The sequence below is a fragment of the Lipotes vexillifer genome, unplaced genomic scaffold, assembly GCF_000442215.2.
Source record: "Lipotes vexillifer unplaced genomic scaffold, Lipotes_vexillifer_v1.1 scaffold655, whole genome shotgun sequence".
NCBI lineage: Eukaryota > Metazoa > Chordata > Mammalia > Artiodactyla > Lipotidae > Lipotes > Lipotes vexillifer.
In genome coordinates this window covers 1,017,908-1,036,576 of record NW_006788208.1, presented here as the reverse complement: position 1 = coordinate 1,036,576, position 18,669 = coordinate 1,017,908, and the positions used below count along the sequence as shown (strand labels likewise).

General features: G+C 44.0%; 1 protein-coding gene across 1 annotated transcript in view; it reads right to left on the bottom strand.

Moving 5' to 3' along the window:
- Positions 1 to 5,740, bottom strand: part of METTL21C (methyltransferase 21C, AARS1 lysine) — an 8,120-nt gene extending 2,380 nt beyond the window's left edge. Inside the window, exons 1-2 of the mRNA XM_007461521.1 lie at positions 5,632 to 5,740; positions 2,425 to 2,576 (exon numbers count right to left, since the gene is read on the bottom strand). Coding sequence (XP_007461583.1) covers positions 2,425 to 2,576; positions 5,632 to 5,740 — 261 coding nt within the window. The remainder of the gene's footprint in view (positions 1 to 2,424; positions 2,577 to 5,631) is intronic.
- Positions 5,741 to 18,669: the final 12,929 nt, after the last annotated feature.

Here is an 18,669-nt window from a genome sequence, read left to right as displayed (position 1 = left end):
GCGGCCCTGTGTGGTGGGGTGGGGGGGGGGGGGTAGCAGCAAGGAGGTTACATCCTTTACACAGTAAAAAAAAATAAAATAAAATAAATTTAGATCGATTTCTGTACAGAAAATCAAGGTCCCTTCCCGTGTGAGCCAATGGACGTGGGCTGGTGATGTCGCGGACTAGAGAGACTGGGGAGAGTTATGTAGGCGTGAGGGCGTTACCGGAGTTGGGAATGCGAACCCTGCAACCCTGCGCTGAAAAGGCAACGTGAATGCTCTCGTTTGTACACACCTTTAGCCCTTGTCTTCGTGCAGGTGCTCTGGGCTTGCTATGACTCACTTTCTGTCTGGGGCCCAGGCTGGAGTAGGGGGCGGCCTGGATCGTATGAGACAGCCGTGCTCACGATGGCCTGCGCCAGGGTTGGTGGCAGCTCCAAGCCCGTGGGTCCCTCCCTTTCCTCCCCAGCTCCTCTCAAGGGACTCGGGGGCCAGGGACGGGGGTGGGGGGAGGATGGAAACCAATTCCCAATGGCACGGTAGGGAGGTAAGGGGCATCAAGGGGCCCTGGGCGCTGGAGGATGAGTGAGAGGGGGACGGGACGGCACGGGCGCGGGGTGGCGCTGGCATCCAGCCCGTGGCAAGGAGCTCCGGAGCTGGGGGCGGCAGTTTTGAGGAAAGGCCTTCTTCGGTTCTCGAGGAGAAAGGAGCATTATTCACTGTGTGGGGTTTCAGGATTTGGAAGAGTGTCACCCAGAGCCACCAAGACGCGTGCTCTGAGGAGTTCCTGAAGGGGTGGCTGTAGGCGTCCTTCCTGAAGGGCCCTGCCCTGTGACAGGCTGGCCCGGTGGGTGCCATCTGGGGACGGATCTTCTCTCGGGAACAGCTACATCTTTCAGCAAACACTCCCCCGCTTCTTAGTCCTATTAGCAAACTACGCAAAGTCATCGCTCACAGCTGCTCTTGAAGTCGCACAAGGAAAAGGTGCTTCCCCACACGATACGGATCCTTCTGCAGCCTTCAGGAAACTGAGGTCCCGAGAAGGGCCAGGGTTTGGTGCATGAAAGGCTGAGGCCTTATTAAGAATAAAACAGGGCTTCCCTGGTGGCGCAGTGCTTGAGAGTCCGCCTGCCGATGCAGGAGACGCGGGTTCGTGCCCCGTTTCGGGAGGATCCCACGTGCCGCGGAGCGGCTGGGCCCGTGAGCCATGGCCGCTGAGCCTGCGCGTCCGGAGCCTGTGCTCCGCAAATGGGACAGGCCGCAACAGTGAGAGGCCCGCATAACGCAAGAAAAAAAAAAAAAAAAAAAAAAAAAAGAATAAAACAGTCCAGTGGACAAATCATCTTTTTCCACTCCTGATTTCTGATCACCCAGCTCTGGGTGTCTGTTTGCCAAATATAGTAGGAAGCTGTGGAGTCACTTGCTGGTTTCAAACTTGTTAAGCCAAAGAAAAACATTTAGCTGAAGGAAATCATACTTATATTAAGCATAACGGGTAAAAATCGAGCTTCCTTGGCTGGGGTCAGTGAGGGGGCAGCTCTAAGAGCCTGGAGCCCTTGGCTGTCCCTCCCCTGCCCCCCGCCCTGCTCCATCTCCCCCATCACTGGTACCCAGACTGCAAAGGGCGCTCCAAGGAACCTCTGATCACAGCCACGCAGCGGGCCAGCAGGTCTGCGTCACCCGGCAGTGAGTCAGAAATGCAGCCCCAGTCCACCTCCCCCAGCCTGACCTTCTGAATCAGAGTCTGCATTTAACAAGAACCCAGGAGGATTCCCATCTAAGCTAACAGTGGGGCAGTTCTGATCTGGAGCCTTTCCAAGCACAGGCTGAGAACCTCTGCAGTGGAAAGAACGAAGGCGCTGGCCTCCGAGGTCCATCGTCCCAGCCTGGTTCTGCACTGCACCCCGCCAGGGGAAACAGTGCACTCAGCCAGAAGATAGCAGGTTTTCTGGCTCTGAATTCCGTGTTTTCCCTCATTTCAGCTCCATCCTCTGGGGACTGTTGCACGGAGAGCATGAGATGAAGCACCACTTCCTAAGCGTTTCCACTGGACTGGCTGCACTGTAAAAGGCAAGTGAATACCCGAAGGTCTGTGGGAGAGGCCCAGAGGTGGCCGCTACAAAATCTAAAGACTATTCTTCTGATTTTTTAACAATTCATATGAATTTTTCATCCTACTTCCCAATATACTCAAGTTAATGTGAGAAAATAATGTTTCAAGAAACATAGCATAGAGGAAAATCATTGTTTTTAGGAAAGATGCCGTGTTTCTGCAGCATCTAGGTACACCAGCAACACCCCTGGGAGGGCATCCTTGGACCCTCAATTTGAGAAGCACAGAACGTTAGAGCACGTGGCAAATCGTCCAAGGCACCACAGTTGTACAAAATTGCTGTTCTCATCCCCAGAATCCCCGACGCCCCAATGTGACAGCTCCCTCACCCCTGGCCACACCACCGCTCCGTAACTCTCGATCGATTCTTGAATGACAATCCTCTTGCCTGCAAACTGATAGTACTCCTGGGTGTAGCTGGCGTAATTCATAGGAACAAATTTCTGGAGGCTTTGAAGCGATGGTTCTATCTTGTTAGAATCTGTGGGACAGAAAATTAAATCAGTCTCATTATTTGTTTATCCGGTGCAAATCTACACTCGGTACAATTAGTCAGATGGGAAGAGACTGAGCGATCTTCCAGAAACAGAGTGGGGAATGCTATCAGTGACAGTGGCTGCAGACTAGCACAAACTGAATGATATGGGGTGACAGGGACATAACATTTCTATGGGACATTTTTATCATATGACGAAATACCAAAGGATGCCCTGGGCCCTTCCCTCGATTTAGGAGAAGACAGTGCGGTGTCGATCCATCCCTCCCTCTGTTTTGGTGAGAGGAGGAAGCTAGGCCACCGCATAGAATGGCACGAATGAGGCATCTGCATAAGGAGGACCGAGGCAAGCGTGGACCTGACTATTTTTGGGTCTTGAAGTGATGTAACATTCCCACATGTTGGCTGGAACATGTTCCTTAAGTCCTTCTACAACCGCTTCTCAAAAGGTGCAGGTCACCCAAAGACAAGCCAGCTCCACAGTCCTGGGGGAGGTTGTCAGATGAGCTCCAGATATTAAATTACTCTTCCTTAAATACTCCTTTACGCTCATGACCACTCAAGCAGCTCTCAGATGTCATATAAAATGAGAGGAAAAGAGCACCTGATCGGGGCTGACATCATGGAAGCCCAGAATGTCAAAGGTTTCTCAGGGGGTTTCAGCTTAAAAAGAACAGTGAGTAATAAGGTCAGAATGGGGACCCCGAGCACACGGAGGGGTCGTGCGCAGAAGACGGGGGGCTGCCGGTACCCTCGGGGAGAGGCGTTGGCAGCGAGGAGTCTGGGGGGGAACTTGCATGAGACCAGCCTTTGCTGCCTGAGCTCTGCCTGCGGATGTATAACCAGGGATGGACTAGTGGAAAGGAGCATTCAGTGAACATCTGAAGGTCTCTTACCAGAAATATGCACTCAAGGAGGTAGGTGAGGGTGAGTGTAGGGTGAGTGCAGGGGGAGGGGGAGGGGGCCTTTGAAGAAGCCTAATCGGGGGTCCACCCCTCAGAGTTCAGGTTTCACTGATTTCCACCCGCACTGGACGGTTCTGTGCCACGGCTCTGCGAACACTTTGCAACAGGGTCACAGCCAGAAGAGGCCAGAAATGTGGAGTGAACACTTAAAAACATTTACAACAACTTGACCATATCTGTTGAATCTGATTACGAAAAGCCAAAGCTTGTCTTGTGTGTGTGTTTTTGTCTTCTTTTCATGTTCCTCCAGAAATTCATTTGTGTTGCATTTTACAAAAAAGTGTCCAAATGGTCTTGGACCACAGTGTGGGCCAAATGACCAGTTTGTAAATTAGCACAATGATGCCTGCAGCTCTCAGCCGTGGGTTCTGATCTCCTGGAAGGAGAATTCTCTGTCCTGACCACAAAGGCGAGCTTCCAGAAACCCAGGACTTCCTTGAGCGTGCAAGAACCTGCTGATGAATAGTGGCCAAGTCAGTCCTGAGATGTCATCCTTCCCTGTCATGTGCCCCAGGAGAGGCTGTGGGGAGAGGAGAGGACGTTTGGTCCTCACCCACCTCTTATAAAGGGAAACTACCAACATCTAAAACCATGAACCTGAAATTTATCACTCAACAAAGAGGACCCAGCTTCTCCCATAGGTTGAGAGGCTGACTCTGAGTTCTGTTTCAGAGAAAATAAGAAGGCAGAGGAACAGACCATCTTGTGCCCAGAAACTTTAACAACCAGCCTGGGGGCAGTGAGGAAGCACTGATGTGCAGGGTTTGGCCGTCACCATGGTGACAGCGCTCCCACAGTGGCCATCCCTGGGAAAGGGGTGAAGCGGCTCAGCACCACAAGCATTTCTACCACACGGATACGACACCCCTCAACAGCCTCAAGGGCACAGTTCATCGTAAAATGTAGGAAAAGAATTCCTGATGAGACATGAGTATTTATTACCTAAGTTTTTCATATACCTTTACCTTTTACATAATCCATTTCATTGTACGTTTGTATGACTTAAATTTTAACAATGGCCACGTTTAACAATCAGCTCGCAAAATTCCTGAAATGCAGGAGCTGGTACAGGCCATCTGGAATGAGGAGTGGGTACCGGGCTGCCCTCCTTACCTCTGAGCCTCTCATCACTGGAGCAGCCAGACTGTCAGGGACCCAGGCCACCTCCTGCCAGCTTCCGTCCCCTCTATATCACCCAGACCGTTCCTTCCTCCCTTCCTCCCACAAATAACCACAAATAAAGGCTAACTTTTCTCTCAAGACTGTAGGAAAAGTCTATGTGCTGATTTTAAGTGGCTCATCCTTTCACAAGATGACAGATCGTAAGCTGATGTTTGTAATTTCTGGATCGACATTGTAAAGAAACATGGGCATATAAATATTCTCCATAAGACCATTTTTCCATGCTACAAAGATAAAAGAAATTTATGTTGATTGCACATGATTTTCAATTATTGTATCTATGCTCATCTGACAGTTTTAGAGACATCAGATTTTCAAGATAGGCAGAGTTGCATTTTTATGTAAACAGTTTAGTAAAAATGAATACCATCCTGGTTTAACAGAGTTGGAACATAATTTTCCACTGTTGACTGTTAACGTTTTGAACGTTACATCTTGGCTCTTATGACATCATTTGTTATGTCTGTTGTTTATTTGCTACTGATTCCCTGCCCAGAAAAGCAACACTAAAGGGTTCTGTTGTCATAATGGGAAAGTACACTTGACTTTACACTGATCCACTGAAGGACGCAGCTGCCAGGAATACATTTTGGCGAAAAGCAGGAAGGAATCTAGATTTCATTTCTTTTTTAAAAGTTCTTATTACAAAAATCTAACCCTCTCACATTTGGATAAAACAAAGTTTTGGTCTTTGATAGGTAAATAATAAAAACATAGGTATTACCTTTAGTGTCATGCTTCTGCTTGCATAAAGGCATTTTTCTACTAAGCATCATGATAAGAAAAAGATCTAGGGTTAAAAGGAAATGGATATTCTTGTGCCTGAGGTTCACTGCAAAACACCATCCCCAGGAAAAGATGGGAGAAGATGTGGAGCTGAGGAAGGAGGTTACCTCCCGGGGGTCCGCTGCTGCCGTCTGTCTGTAGACCCTCCTCATCCGGGGGTCTCGGTGCCTCGTCCACGGACTGGGGCTGCTGCCCTGAGCACAGACACGCATCCATCCCAGAGCCGCCAGGGAGGAGAGAGCTGGCCTGGACTGAGCGCTCCTCCGGGTCTGAATCGCCCAGAGCCTCTGCAAGGTGCAGCTTATCGCCTTAGCATCTGCTGAGCTGGAAAGAACACCTGCATTTCAGCTTAGTTCCCCGGGGCGGGGGCGGGGTGGGGAGAGCAGCCACCCTGGGCGCTGCCATCCTGGTTTTGCAGAGCAGAGTGGAAGGAGACCATGATACATCATCACCCCACCTTTCCATCGCCTGGAGAAATGCAAAAACAGAGCCACTGTAGCCAGACAGGTGCTGCCTTGCTGCAGTCTAAGGTGTATTTCTAAGAGCTTTTGGAACTGAATCTTGATGAAGACGGTCTGATCCAGACGTACATATCTTTAAGGGTACCTTGTGGATCCAGGGTTAATGACATCATGGATTTGCCCCAAATGCGGGGCTGCTCCCTTCTCATCTGAGGCTTTAGCACAAGATAGTAGAAAGCGCTGGGGGCTGAGAGCCAGGAGGCTGGTTGGCTGCCCCCTCTTACTCTTGGCAACTCACTTAATCCCCTCCACACCATTTCCTCATCGGCAAAAAAGGGAAGGATGATATCTACCTACCTCCTAGGGCTGTGGGCGAGAAACGGGAGAGCAAAAGTGATTAGTGCAGCTCAGGAAAACTCTACTGATTAAGAAAACAGGACCTGGCTGTTGGGATCATTGTTCAGCATCCAAATAAGAACACGTGACATCGCTGCGGGATTTGGCGTGTTTTTGCCAAGCAAGGTTCTTGTGCTTTTAGTGAATTGATTCATCTAATCCTCACAACAAACCCTATGAAGTGGATGCTATTATTATGCCTCTTCTCAGATGAAAGAAATTCAAGCACAGAGAGATTCAAAAGCAGCCCAGGAGCACGCAGCCGGCCAGTGGCAGGGCCAGGAGTCAAATCCAGGAGGTCCAGCTGCAGGATCTATGTTCTTGACCATGAGGTGGGACACGGCTTGAGCTGCCTTGCTTCAGCGGTGAGTTTTCTGGCTGAGTTTGCCCTGAAATTACTCATAATGCTTAGTTGTCACAGTGACGTTTTCTAGTTTTTTTTTTTTTTTTTTTTTACAAAATGTAAATCATTTTCCTAATTTGTTTTTATATACCAGAGTTGCCCCATCATATTGTTTTGGTCAGCTGGGGATAGCACCCAGCCCCACCATTACTAACTATTCCACACCTGGAGGGGTCATGTGCCTCTCAACATTAATGTGCAACAGGATTTCAAATCGGTGAGGTTCCTGTGAAGGTAATTTAGCATTTTCACTGGCTCTAGAATCAAACAATCAAATATTTACCCCAATTCTTCAACTCAAGACGTTTTTTCTCTTGCAGATACTTACTTGCTCCTTCTCTTCAACGTGCCGCCGACTCCAGAAGTTAACTGTTCCCCTAAAAGACAGCTGACTGGTTGTTGGTGAGTACCCAGAGCATCTTCAGGGGGGAAGTCTTAGCGCTGCGGTGAAGGGCCCTGCATTTGAATGCTGGCTCTGCCATGTACTAATTTTGTTGAAAATGTAGATAATGGTGATTCTGACCTCACATGATGGTCGTAGGAATTAAGTGAGATAACCTGTGCAAAGCCTCTTGCGCAAACAGTATTAACTTATTCTCATCTTCAAAGCCAGAGAGTAGTCAGGCAAGACAACACTCTTTACAGGACACCCACCCAGCACCACGGGACTCTGTGCATTAAATTTAGACATTTCTTCATTTTGCATGCAAGAAAAGGAGACCTGTTTTCACTCCAATAACAGGTAGTATTTTTCCTTGTGAAATGAAATGACTCAGCCTCCCCCATCATTATAGTTGACGTGAGACATTAATTTTTTTCCCCAAAAAGCAACCTAGAAAATAACTACAGTAATCTACCTAGTGTTCATTATTAGCTCAACACATCATATGATCTATATCATATGTTAGAATTTAATAAAGAATTGGGAAGTTCTGAAAAGGACTCCTTGTTAGTACCCTCAAAATAATTTCAAACAGTTAGTTTAAACATATCTTTACCTTATGCAGCAGAAGAGATTTGAGATTTCTGTGCAGTCTTTAATCCCCAATGTTTTATATAGGTCTGCACCTGAGAGGATTAGCATTTTATGAACAAAAGCCAGCCAGTGGAAGTCCAAGTTATTTAGGGTAGCATTACCCACCAGTACCCATGCACATTACTTTGCTAGAATTACTCTCTCTCTTTCTCTCTATCCCTTTCTCAGTTCTCAGTTTTCTGTCTTACACACACACACACACACACACACACACACACACTTCTTTCAACATGAAATGGAATCACTCTCAAAAGATCCAGAAATCGTTCCAACAGAATAGAGGCTGTCCTCTGTGGTATCCAGTGGCTGTGATGCGGTTTGAAATGTAGACTTACGTTTCATTTTAAAAAGGAGCGGGCGGGTGCACAGGTGGGGTTTTATACAAACCTGCAAGCTGGGTGCTCATCAGCCCAACTCCTATGGATGAAGGGAGGGGCACGACTGACGTGGCCTCTGTCCTGGACCCTGATTCCAGCAGCCAGAAATAACGTTAAGACTCTACTGAGAGAAGGACGAGAGAACATCTATCCACAAGAAGGGATGTGTGTCAAAGGCTTAAAGTTGCGTAAGGGGTAAAGTTAGTTGGGGCAACAGTGAACAGGAAATCAGAAAACTCTTCCCAGAAAAAAGCCAGCCATTGTCATTAATTTCATTGAATAAGGAGCAGTTAAAAAGGAAGGAGGAAAATCATGTGCTCATTTGGGAAGACTGGAAACCCTTAAAATAGAATATAGGGCATGTAAATTAAAGGCTTAGGCAAATGAGAATTGAATAATCCTTCACATTTATGAGGGACTATGCTTACCCAGTGAGCTGAGTGAGTGATTTAGCTTGAGTAGATATGAGCCTATTTTTATTTATTTTTTTACTCATCTTTGGAAGTCTCTTCTCTGCTGTCACTTTTGTTCTTTAGTCCACTTCTTTTAACTTGGGATCTTCATCTGGACACTCTGTGGTCCCATGACTATCCTCGTTCTCACTCCCGTAAATGAAGGGAGGTGACCTGCAGTCTTTTCCAAGCCTGTCATTCGAATACTTTCTTATTCCCCAGATGGTCCAGTCCTGTGACTGCCCCTGCTCTTCTGTGACTTATTTCCACCAGGTGTCATCATCCCTATAAGAAACAGCAAAAAGATGGTCATCATTACAATTTAATAAATAACTCAAAAACTGATCGGAATTTATACAAATATATGTATATATATATATATATATATATATATTTACACACACACACACACGTTTATTCTACACGTCTTAAAATGAAGAAAAGAACCAAGGAGAAAAATGTTCTGAATCTCCTTTAATCCCACTACCTGGGGAAGGAAACTGAGCCAACATTTTTGGGTGTCAACTTCTGGGCTTTTTTGTATAAACCTTATCAAAACTATTTGGCTGAAAATGAAACTGGATAGAAATATGTATCTCTCTGACCTAGTATGGACTAGTCTATTATTTTAAGAGTTTCTTTTCAATACTTTCTTCAAAAACCATCTTTTCAGGAGCTGCTTTAGGAAACGAATCAGAACTCTACTGCCCGGAGCTGGAATAAGTTAGTCCGAGGTTCCTAAACACTGTGCTGTGGTCAGGGTACCTCAGAGTTAACTGGAAGCTTTACAGTACATAGACTCTGGGCTCTTGGAAGTTCTTTTGCAAGATCGAAAGAAGAGTCTAGGACTTTGAACTCCCCATCTGACAACTCTTCCCGGCGTGTCTGTAGCACGGGCACGCAGTAGGTGTCCATCTATAGGGCAGGGGACGTGTGGGTTGTTTTCCCATAGTTGAAGTGCCAGCCCACGAGGAGGGATTAGCTTCCTGCCTGGCTCCGCAGGGCACGCTGATGAAGTAATTTCCCAGGAGGCAGATTTGGGTGCAACAGGAAAGAATTTTGTAACAAGCCGAGCAATGGAACACTTGGTCTCGGGGAGCCTAGCAGGATGGAAAGTGGGCCAGATTTAGAGTCAGAGGATGCAAGACTGGATAAAGGTTTATGCAGGGTCAACGAGAAGGCTGTGTACATACCGCGGCTCTGCATTTCTCCATCAGTGTGGACTCCGAGGTATCACTGGGCTTTCTTCCAGCTCTCTCACTGGTGGTCCTCAGCGAGGGGGACTCCTCCCCTACCCCGCAAGGCCATTTGTCTATTTGGAGACAATCTGGCAATTTTTGCTTGTCACCGCTGGGGGAGGGTGCTATTTGCATCTAGTACAGAGAGGCGGGGATGCTGCCAGATGTTCTACACAGGACAACCTCCCTCCACTGCCCCCAGCAAAGAACCATGCAGCCCAAAAGTCAGCAGGGCCCAGGCTGAGAATCCCAGTCTAGGCGATGGGTAGGAGTTGAATGCAGGGTAAATTCTAATTGCCATCCTGCAAATACCATCTACCAGCAGGCTGATTCCTGCCGCCTCCGTCTCAGGGTCCTCATCCATAAAATGGGTGGGTTGGCATTTACAGAGTGGCTCATACACACCAGGCTCTGAGCCACATCCTCACAGAGATCCAACACTGCAGCCCCTGGCTTTGTCTGGTTTCTCCCAGAACCAGACCCAGAGACAAGGATTTGAGAGAAAATATTTTATTTGGGGAAGTGAAGAAGGGAGAATAATCCAGGGCAAGGGAGGCCACCAGCAATGGGTGTTCATGAAGCAAGACCTACCGCAGGGGGTGATAAAAGACTTAATCCCGTGGGGGAAGACTTGGAAATGAGGCAAAATACAGACCTCAGAACTATTCTACTCCAGGTCCGGAGGGTTTCTGGGCTGTCTTTATACCAACACATGGGCACAGATGCAGAGACAGCAGATGGAGTGCCCTGATGTGTCCGAGGGATGTGAGAGGGTATCATTCCTCTTCCCATGGTAAGAAGTGAAGTTTTATACATCTGAAAGAATCTGGCACAGCGTCTGGTGTCCTAGAAGCTCATCAGTAATATGTCTTGTATTAAATTGTATGCCATTCAAGTCGTGGGTCGGACAAGCAGGGTCCTTTGGAAGGGCTCTGGGTCATTTCTCTGAATCAAATGGAAAGGCTGAGCATTGGGGCTTCAGAAATAAAGGACCCAGGGTGGCTGTGGTCCCACATATCTCAGCAGCAGCAGGCGTTCATGGCCTTCTCTTTGAACAGTGCTCTGAGGGCCTCACTGCCATCACCTTCCGCCTTGTGTAACTGTAGATTCAAGATCTGGGGGACGTGACTCTGATTGGTCTTAACTTGGTCATAAGCCCTGCGCCATAGTCAGGGCTGGTCGGGGCGAGAGAAGCATTCGACCACATCACAAGGAGTAGTGCAGGCAGCTCCGGGAGGGATGCTGAGCCCATAACAAGCAAGAGTTGTGTGTGGCCCTCTTCCTCTCCCTGCCACCCTATGCATACACACTTTCTTATTTTCATAAATACAATTTCAAAATGGGGACCCATCCTCTCTATAATGGAACGTAATCTTAGTTTCATTGGCTATTGCATCTGGAGAGAATGGAGCCATTCTTCAAGTTGAAACATCTAGACAATGGCATTTCTTCACTAGTTCCATGCTTGTCCCTCAATAGGCAGGCATTCACAGGAGACTAGAGACAATAACTTAATTGTTTCATCACCATTTACCACAGGCCGCTAGTCCCATCCCAGAATCTGAACGAGAGGCTCACTGCTTCTCATGTGAACTTCCCCCAAAATTCTACAGTGGAAGGGTTGCTGATCAGACAGATATATGTCCACCATCCTTACTTATAAGGGAGACTACGGTGGTAATTCACTTCCAGGGAGGTGAGGGTCTCAGCGGAAAACTAGAAGTTCCTGAAAAACCCCGGTAACCACTAACATTCCAAAAGTGTGTGATTTTCAGTGTGTTATGCAGAAAATATTTAGTCACAGTGAAGTGCAATTCCAGAATTTCTGGTCCCTCAACTATTTGGTAACACAGTGGCTCAAAGTTCACGATCCGTTCTGTCAAATGATTTAGGGCTGCTGCAATGCCCCCTCATTTGCCAGATTTCTCGGGGAGCCCCTGAGGGTGCCAGAGGAAAGGGTTCACTGATGCTGCTATGGGAGAGGTAAAGATTTAGACCAGCTAGCACTGTGGAGGCTCAGACATGGGAAGCCTGCACAGCAGGACCTTAAAATGGGACTCTTCTTGTCTTGGTTTGACTGAGACATGAAGATGATGGATTACTTGTCTTGTTAAAGAGAGACCGCCATGAGACATTTTAAAGTAGGAGTTCAAAACACATTCAGGCAACACTTACATTTTGTCAAGCTTGTGGACATAGAAGAATTTGCTCCTATTTCATTTTAAATGCCCTCTATATAATGACAAACATTACCAGTCAGGATGGAAGAAACAGTATGAGTGAAATCATCCAATACGTTTGGAAACAGCAAGTGAAGTTATAGCCCTTTCATCTTAAAAATAGCACATGCCTGGTCCTAAGCATTTGAGTCTGCATTTAACCACATGGACAGGCATGGCTCCCCATAATTGATCTGCCTTATAAAGTGGCTCTGACAGGAAACCATGATGGACTTACATGCATTTCGAAGAAGGGATTTACTTGGTTGTTTGTTTCTATTTTTAATTTTTTCTCAAGCCAGTTCTTAAAACAGATTTCCCCTCAAAGAAATTTCATTGTTGTTTTACAAGAATCTTCGACTGCAACCGTGTGTAAAGCACAATTGGTAATTGCCAGGGTTCATGTCATCAAAAGAGCCAAGAATGCTTTGGAGCTGAGCTATGAGCCTGTGATATTAATCACATGGAGGGACGTAATGCTTGGGCAATAGGTTTAGATAAGAAATTCGGACCGAAATGTCTACGAAATAAGGGTCAGTTCGCTAGTAACATTCCTCTTAACATTTAATAAACAATAGCTTTCTGATGCTCACCTTAATCCTAGGATAGATAGAACCAAATGAATCTATCAGTATATGGAAAAAAAAATCCCTTCACAATAATTCAACTTTGAGAACGAGGACGGGAGATCATACTTCTTCCCTCAGTTCCAGTTTTATGACCCAGGAAGCAGAAATGACTACAACAAGCCCTCCAGCTCCCCGCCAGACGTGGATGCCTCCAATACCATCTGTTCTTTCCATGTTGCCATCAGCTGCTTGGAAATGGCACTTTTTAGAGGGACTTTTTTTAGTGGTAACTAATCATGCTCCAATTTTAGCAACAGCAGTTGACCTGTGTTCAGAAAGATAATTTTTTCCCAACAGATTTCTACTAGGAAAGAATGTTTACCTGATGGGACTCTTCTGGGATGGGCCACAGTGAAGAATTCCTTTCATTCTTTCCCCTCATTCTAGAGCAGACTCAATTTGAGAAGCACGGGTTCTCATCTAGGGCTGTGCTGTCCTGGGTTTGGGGAGATATGCTGAATGATTTCAGTACCAAGCCAGGTGAAAGGAGTGAGAGGGTCACGGAGGAGCAGAGAGGCAGTTCCACTGTAGGATCCCAGAGAAGTCACATCCCCGGGCTCCCTTTCCTTCATCTGTTAGGGATGATAACACCTCCTACATACTTCTTACATAGATCCTTTTAGGGGTCAAATGAAACAAAGTATATGAAAGAGCTTTGAAAATGACAAGGCCTGTTCAGCATTATCATTAGTTCTTTCAAGAGGAATTTGGATCCTATGTCATGTGGGCCTCAATAACGTTACAAAAGAAAGCAAGTGTTCACTTCTGGCCACGGCCAGATGAACATGGTGCAGGCATTCCTTTCCATTCTCAACACATAAAATACCCAATAAAGTATTTTCAAAGATGCTTTAGAAATGCATATCCAAGCTTGAAAGAAAGGGAAACCCCTAGATGCCATAAATGAAGGGGGAAATCAAAGCCACAGTAATAAGTGAACTAATTTATGCCACCACAGCATGGGGTGTATTAGACTTGGGTGCAGGCCTGGCATCCAAAGGCTTTGGGGTTTTGATGCTTTTGGAGGACAGAAGATATGTCCTTGAGCAGACAGGATATGCGATCTGGGTAAATCCAGGTTTGGGGCAGGGCCTAATGTTTATACAACCTGGGGGGAGTGTCCTCTTTAAGGAAAAAAATTTTTAATTACAAATACAAAATTTGGTACAAAAGTAATATTTAGTTAAAATGAGAAATCACCCAAATTAACAAATTTTAAAAGATGTAAAAGAGTATTTTTAAAATAGTATGTCAATCATGATTTACTATATATAATGAATATAATTATTATAACTATATAATGCATTATATAATTATAACTATATAATATAATAATTATATATATGGAATCTAAAGAATACAACAAACTAGTGAATGAAACAGGAAAAGGAAGCAGAGTCATAGATATAGAGAACAGACGAGTGCTTACCAGCAGGGAGAGGGAGATACAGGGATAGGAGGAAAAAAAGGCTTGTTATGGGATTACGTAAAATCATGTGTGTGAAACTTCTGAAAATTGTAAAGCACTATAGAACTTAAAGAATCTTTCATTCAATAAAAAAAAATTTTTACAGAGGAAAAATAGAGTACATAAAAATAATATATTAATCATGATTTACTGTATATAATTTATAACTATATAATACATGATATAATTATAACTATATAATGTAATCATTATTATATAATAATATATTAAATACTCTATCAATAGATAAACTTCCTACCACACTTTAAGAATATTTCCTAAATTTTTGCCTGCCTACTTTTTGATTACTTTATATGGTAACAATATAATATCATATTTCTTAGAGAAGATAAAACATTAATAAAGTTTTTTCCTTCTGGCATGATTAATTTAAATCTATTATAATTAATGATATTTTGATAAAGTTTCTTTTAGCTTTGTAACGCATTATTGGTAATGTCATGTGAATTTTTAGGTTGTTATCAAATTTCCTTCTTTCATGCATGATTTGTAAGATTACAGGGCAATTATGAAGAGACTGGCTGTAAATATTCTTTGAACTGACAACACTCGTTGACCAGATTGTGATCTATGCCCTTGTTTTTGTAATGAATATTTTATGTTTTATTTTTATCTTCTTCACTGTCAGTATTTCATATTAAACAGTAAGAAGTTTAATCTTTTTTCCCAATGTGTTCATATCACTCCTTCCTTTTTATTAACTGGTAGGATAATTATGCTTAAGTACATGAACTCCAGGCATCTGTGGACTTGAACTTCAAGACGCAGACAGAGGAAAAATTAATGCACTTAAGGGGACATATCTGACGTAGAGAGAAAGGACACGTATCACACATGCGCACACGCGCGCACACACTCTCATATATAGATGGAGAGAGACAGACAGTCAGTAAAAATATTGGAAGTGAAGATATTATTAAAGAAAAAACAAAATGGAAGCCCCAGTTTGAAAACTGCCCTACACCAAATACTCATAGTCACATAACAAAAGTTTAAACTGTCCTGATTTCCCCACTGTGCTGACTCTGACCTTCAACAAAACTCCCATTTCAGTGGGTTAGAGGTAACATGAACTGTCATAAACCACCTCGTTAGGACTTTTGCCAATGATGACCTTTCTTCCTACAGTTGTTGGCTGGATCTTCAGCAAGAAAACTCAAGTTGAACACAAGATCTCCCCGTGCCCGGGTAACCTTCCAGCATCCTGGCCAGTCAGCCTGGAACAAGCAGGCCTCTGCAGCGGGCTACCCTAGAAGAGATGTAAGTTTCTAGGGACCAATCACAACAGAAAGCAACAGGCTTCCTTTCTTCTTTGCTCTTTACTAGCGGAGCTGTAGCTGGTGAGAGCTCAGCTTTGACCACTTTTCCTCTCCAAGTCTCCCCGCTTATAAAGAGTTGTTTTCTCGCTTAATAATAGGTTCCTAAGCTGTGACAAAGTGAGAGAGCGGCATAGACATATATACACTACCAAACGTAAAATAGATAGCTAGTGGGAAGCAGCCGCATAGCACAGGGAGATCAGCTCGGTGCTTTGTGACCACCTAGAGGGGTGGGATAGGGAGGGTGGGAGGGAGGGAGACGCAAGAGGGAGGAGATATGGGAACGTATGTATATGTATAACTGATTCACTTTGTTATAAAGCGGAAACTAACACACCATTGTAAAGCAATTATACTCCAATAAAGATGTTAAAAATAATAATAATAGGTTCCTATCAAGCAAAGCTCTCTGAACTTTCTCTTGATGATGTAAAGCGACCCCCTGGCCTAAGGAAGCCCAGGGTCAGGCAGCAGAGAGCAGGAAAGCATGATCTGAAGAGCCACACAAGGCGTGTCTCATACACACTCATATACTGGTTGAATTTTCTCCAGTGACTGCCCATTATTGAGCTAATCAGAAAAGAATTCTACCTTCATTGCTGGAAAAAACATCTATTTGTGTAAGTCTCCCCTTTAACAGATTAGAGGAGAAAAACCATATGATGTCCTTAAAAGATACAAAAAAAAAAAAAGATTTGTTATAAGTCAACATCATTCACGATTTTTTTAAACAAACATAAAAGCCAGAAAACTTCATTAACATGATAAATGGTATCCTCTGAGAGCCCTCAGCATGAATTATATTAAATGGAGAAAAATGACAAAGACAGGAAAAAAAAAGGTGTCTGCTCTCACTCTTCATAGTCAGTGCTGTGCTGCAGGTTGGACAGTACAATAAAAGCAAGGAAGTAAGTCAGAGGTATAATGATTAGAAAGGAAGAAATACATTTCATACCATAGGATTTCCTATATGGAATAGTCAATAGATTCCATCAACAAACTGTTAGAACTAATGAAAGAGTTCAAGTTTGTACAAGATCATGTACAAAAACTATATGATACACAAACACATTTCAGAAAGGATAATTTTTAAAATATGCCATTTGCAACATAACGAAAATTATAAGGAACCAAGGAATAAATCTATTGAAGATGCTCTAGGAAATTGTCTTTTTTCAAGATCTTTCCCTCTAGTTAGTGGAAAGACAGCTCCAAAAATATACTCTCATTACAGTGGGATAGAGGTAACATGAGCTGTCATAAACCACTTCTTTAGGACATTTGCCAATAATGACACTTTGTCTTTCTATAGTTGTTGACTAGAATTTCAGCAAGAAAACTCAGAAACTTTTGGAGCATCACCTATTCTCCCTCTCTCTCTCTCTGGTTTCCCTTTCTTGTCTTCGCTTATTCAGTTAAAGTGTACTGCACTTTTATTTAGTTATACCAAAATAAATGGAAAGAAAATCCTGAAGCAGGTGATGAATGTAAACTGGGGAAATCTTGCAAAACCACAAAGTAATTCTTGGTGCTTCCAGAGACAGAAGAAAGCACTGAAACAGACCCACTCTCTCTGTAGGAGAGTGAAAGTTGACAACCTCTGGAATTAAAGATGACATTTGCTGCCTCTTATTTCTTAGATTCCAAATGGTATTGTCGACTGTAATATGAACTTGATCTCTTTTTAACTGGTATCATGAATACAATCCATTGGCCAAAGAAAAAATAAAAGTGTGTTTGCTATCAAGAGACTAGTGATGCTACCTGACATGGGTACACGTGCTTTTCAGTTTCCAAAATGTGTTCATAAACATTATCTCATTTGATGCTCACAGCAATTGTGTGGGATCCACAGAAACAGCATCAACCTGTAGGAGGAAAGTTTCAAGTAATCATCTCTATGAGGACAGCAGCAAGATTAGAGGACAATAATGTTTATCAGGGTTAAAAGTAAAATAATGGGTCAAATAAAAATAAACTTCATCCATGAAAGAAATAATTGATAAGGTGGACTTCATTCAAATTAAAAACTTCTGCTCTGCAAAGGACAAATATATGTCAAGAGAACAAGACAGGCCACCGGTTGAGAAAAAATATTTGTAAAAGATATATCTGACAAAGGACTGTTATCCAAAATATACAAAGAACTCTTAAAATTCAACAGTAAGAAGATGAACAACTGATTTAAAAATAGACCACAGCCCTTAACAGACACCTCACCAAAGAAGATACACAGATGGCTAATAATCATATGAAGAGATGCTCTGTATCATATATCATCAGGGAAATGCCAATTAGAACAACAGTGAGATACCACTAACCACCTGTTAGAATGACCAAATTCCAGAACACTGACAAGGCCAAATTCTGGTGAAGATATGGGGCAACGGGAACTCTCATTCACCTCTGGTGGGAATGCAAAATGGTCCAGCCACTTTGGAAGACAGTTTGGTGGTTTCTTATAAAACTAAACATACTCTTAGCATATGATCCAACAACCTTGCTCCTTGGTTTACCCAAAGCGGATAAAAAAGTACGCCCACGCAAAAACCTCCATGTGGATGTTGATAGCAGCTTTACCCATAAACTCATAATTGCAAAACTTGGAAGCAAACAAGATGGCCTTCAGTAGATGAATGTATAAACAAATTGTGATCCATCTGGATAATGAAATATTATTCAGCGCTAAAAAAAGAAATGAGCTAAAAAAAGACATGGAGGAATCTTAAATACATATTACTAAGTGGAAGAAGCCAATCTGAAAAGTCTATGTACTGTATGATTCCAACTATACAACATTCTGGAAAAGGCAAAACTATAGTAAAAAGATCAGTAGTTGTCAGGGGTTAAGGGAGAGTTAGGGATAAAAAGGGGAATTAAGCACGTAAGATTTTTAGGGCAGGAAAACTGCTGTGTATGATACTATCATGCTGGGTCCACATCATCATACATTTGTCAAAAGTGATAGGATGTGAGCTTCCCTGGTGGTGCAGTGGTTAAGAATCTGCCTGCCAATGCAGGGGACACGGGTTCGAGACCTGGTCCAGGAAGATCCCACATGCCGCGGAGCAACGAAGCCCGTGCGCCACAACTACTGAGCCTGCGCTCTAGAGCTCGCGAGCCACA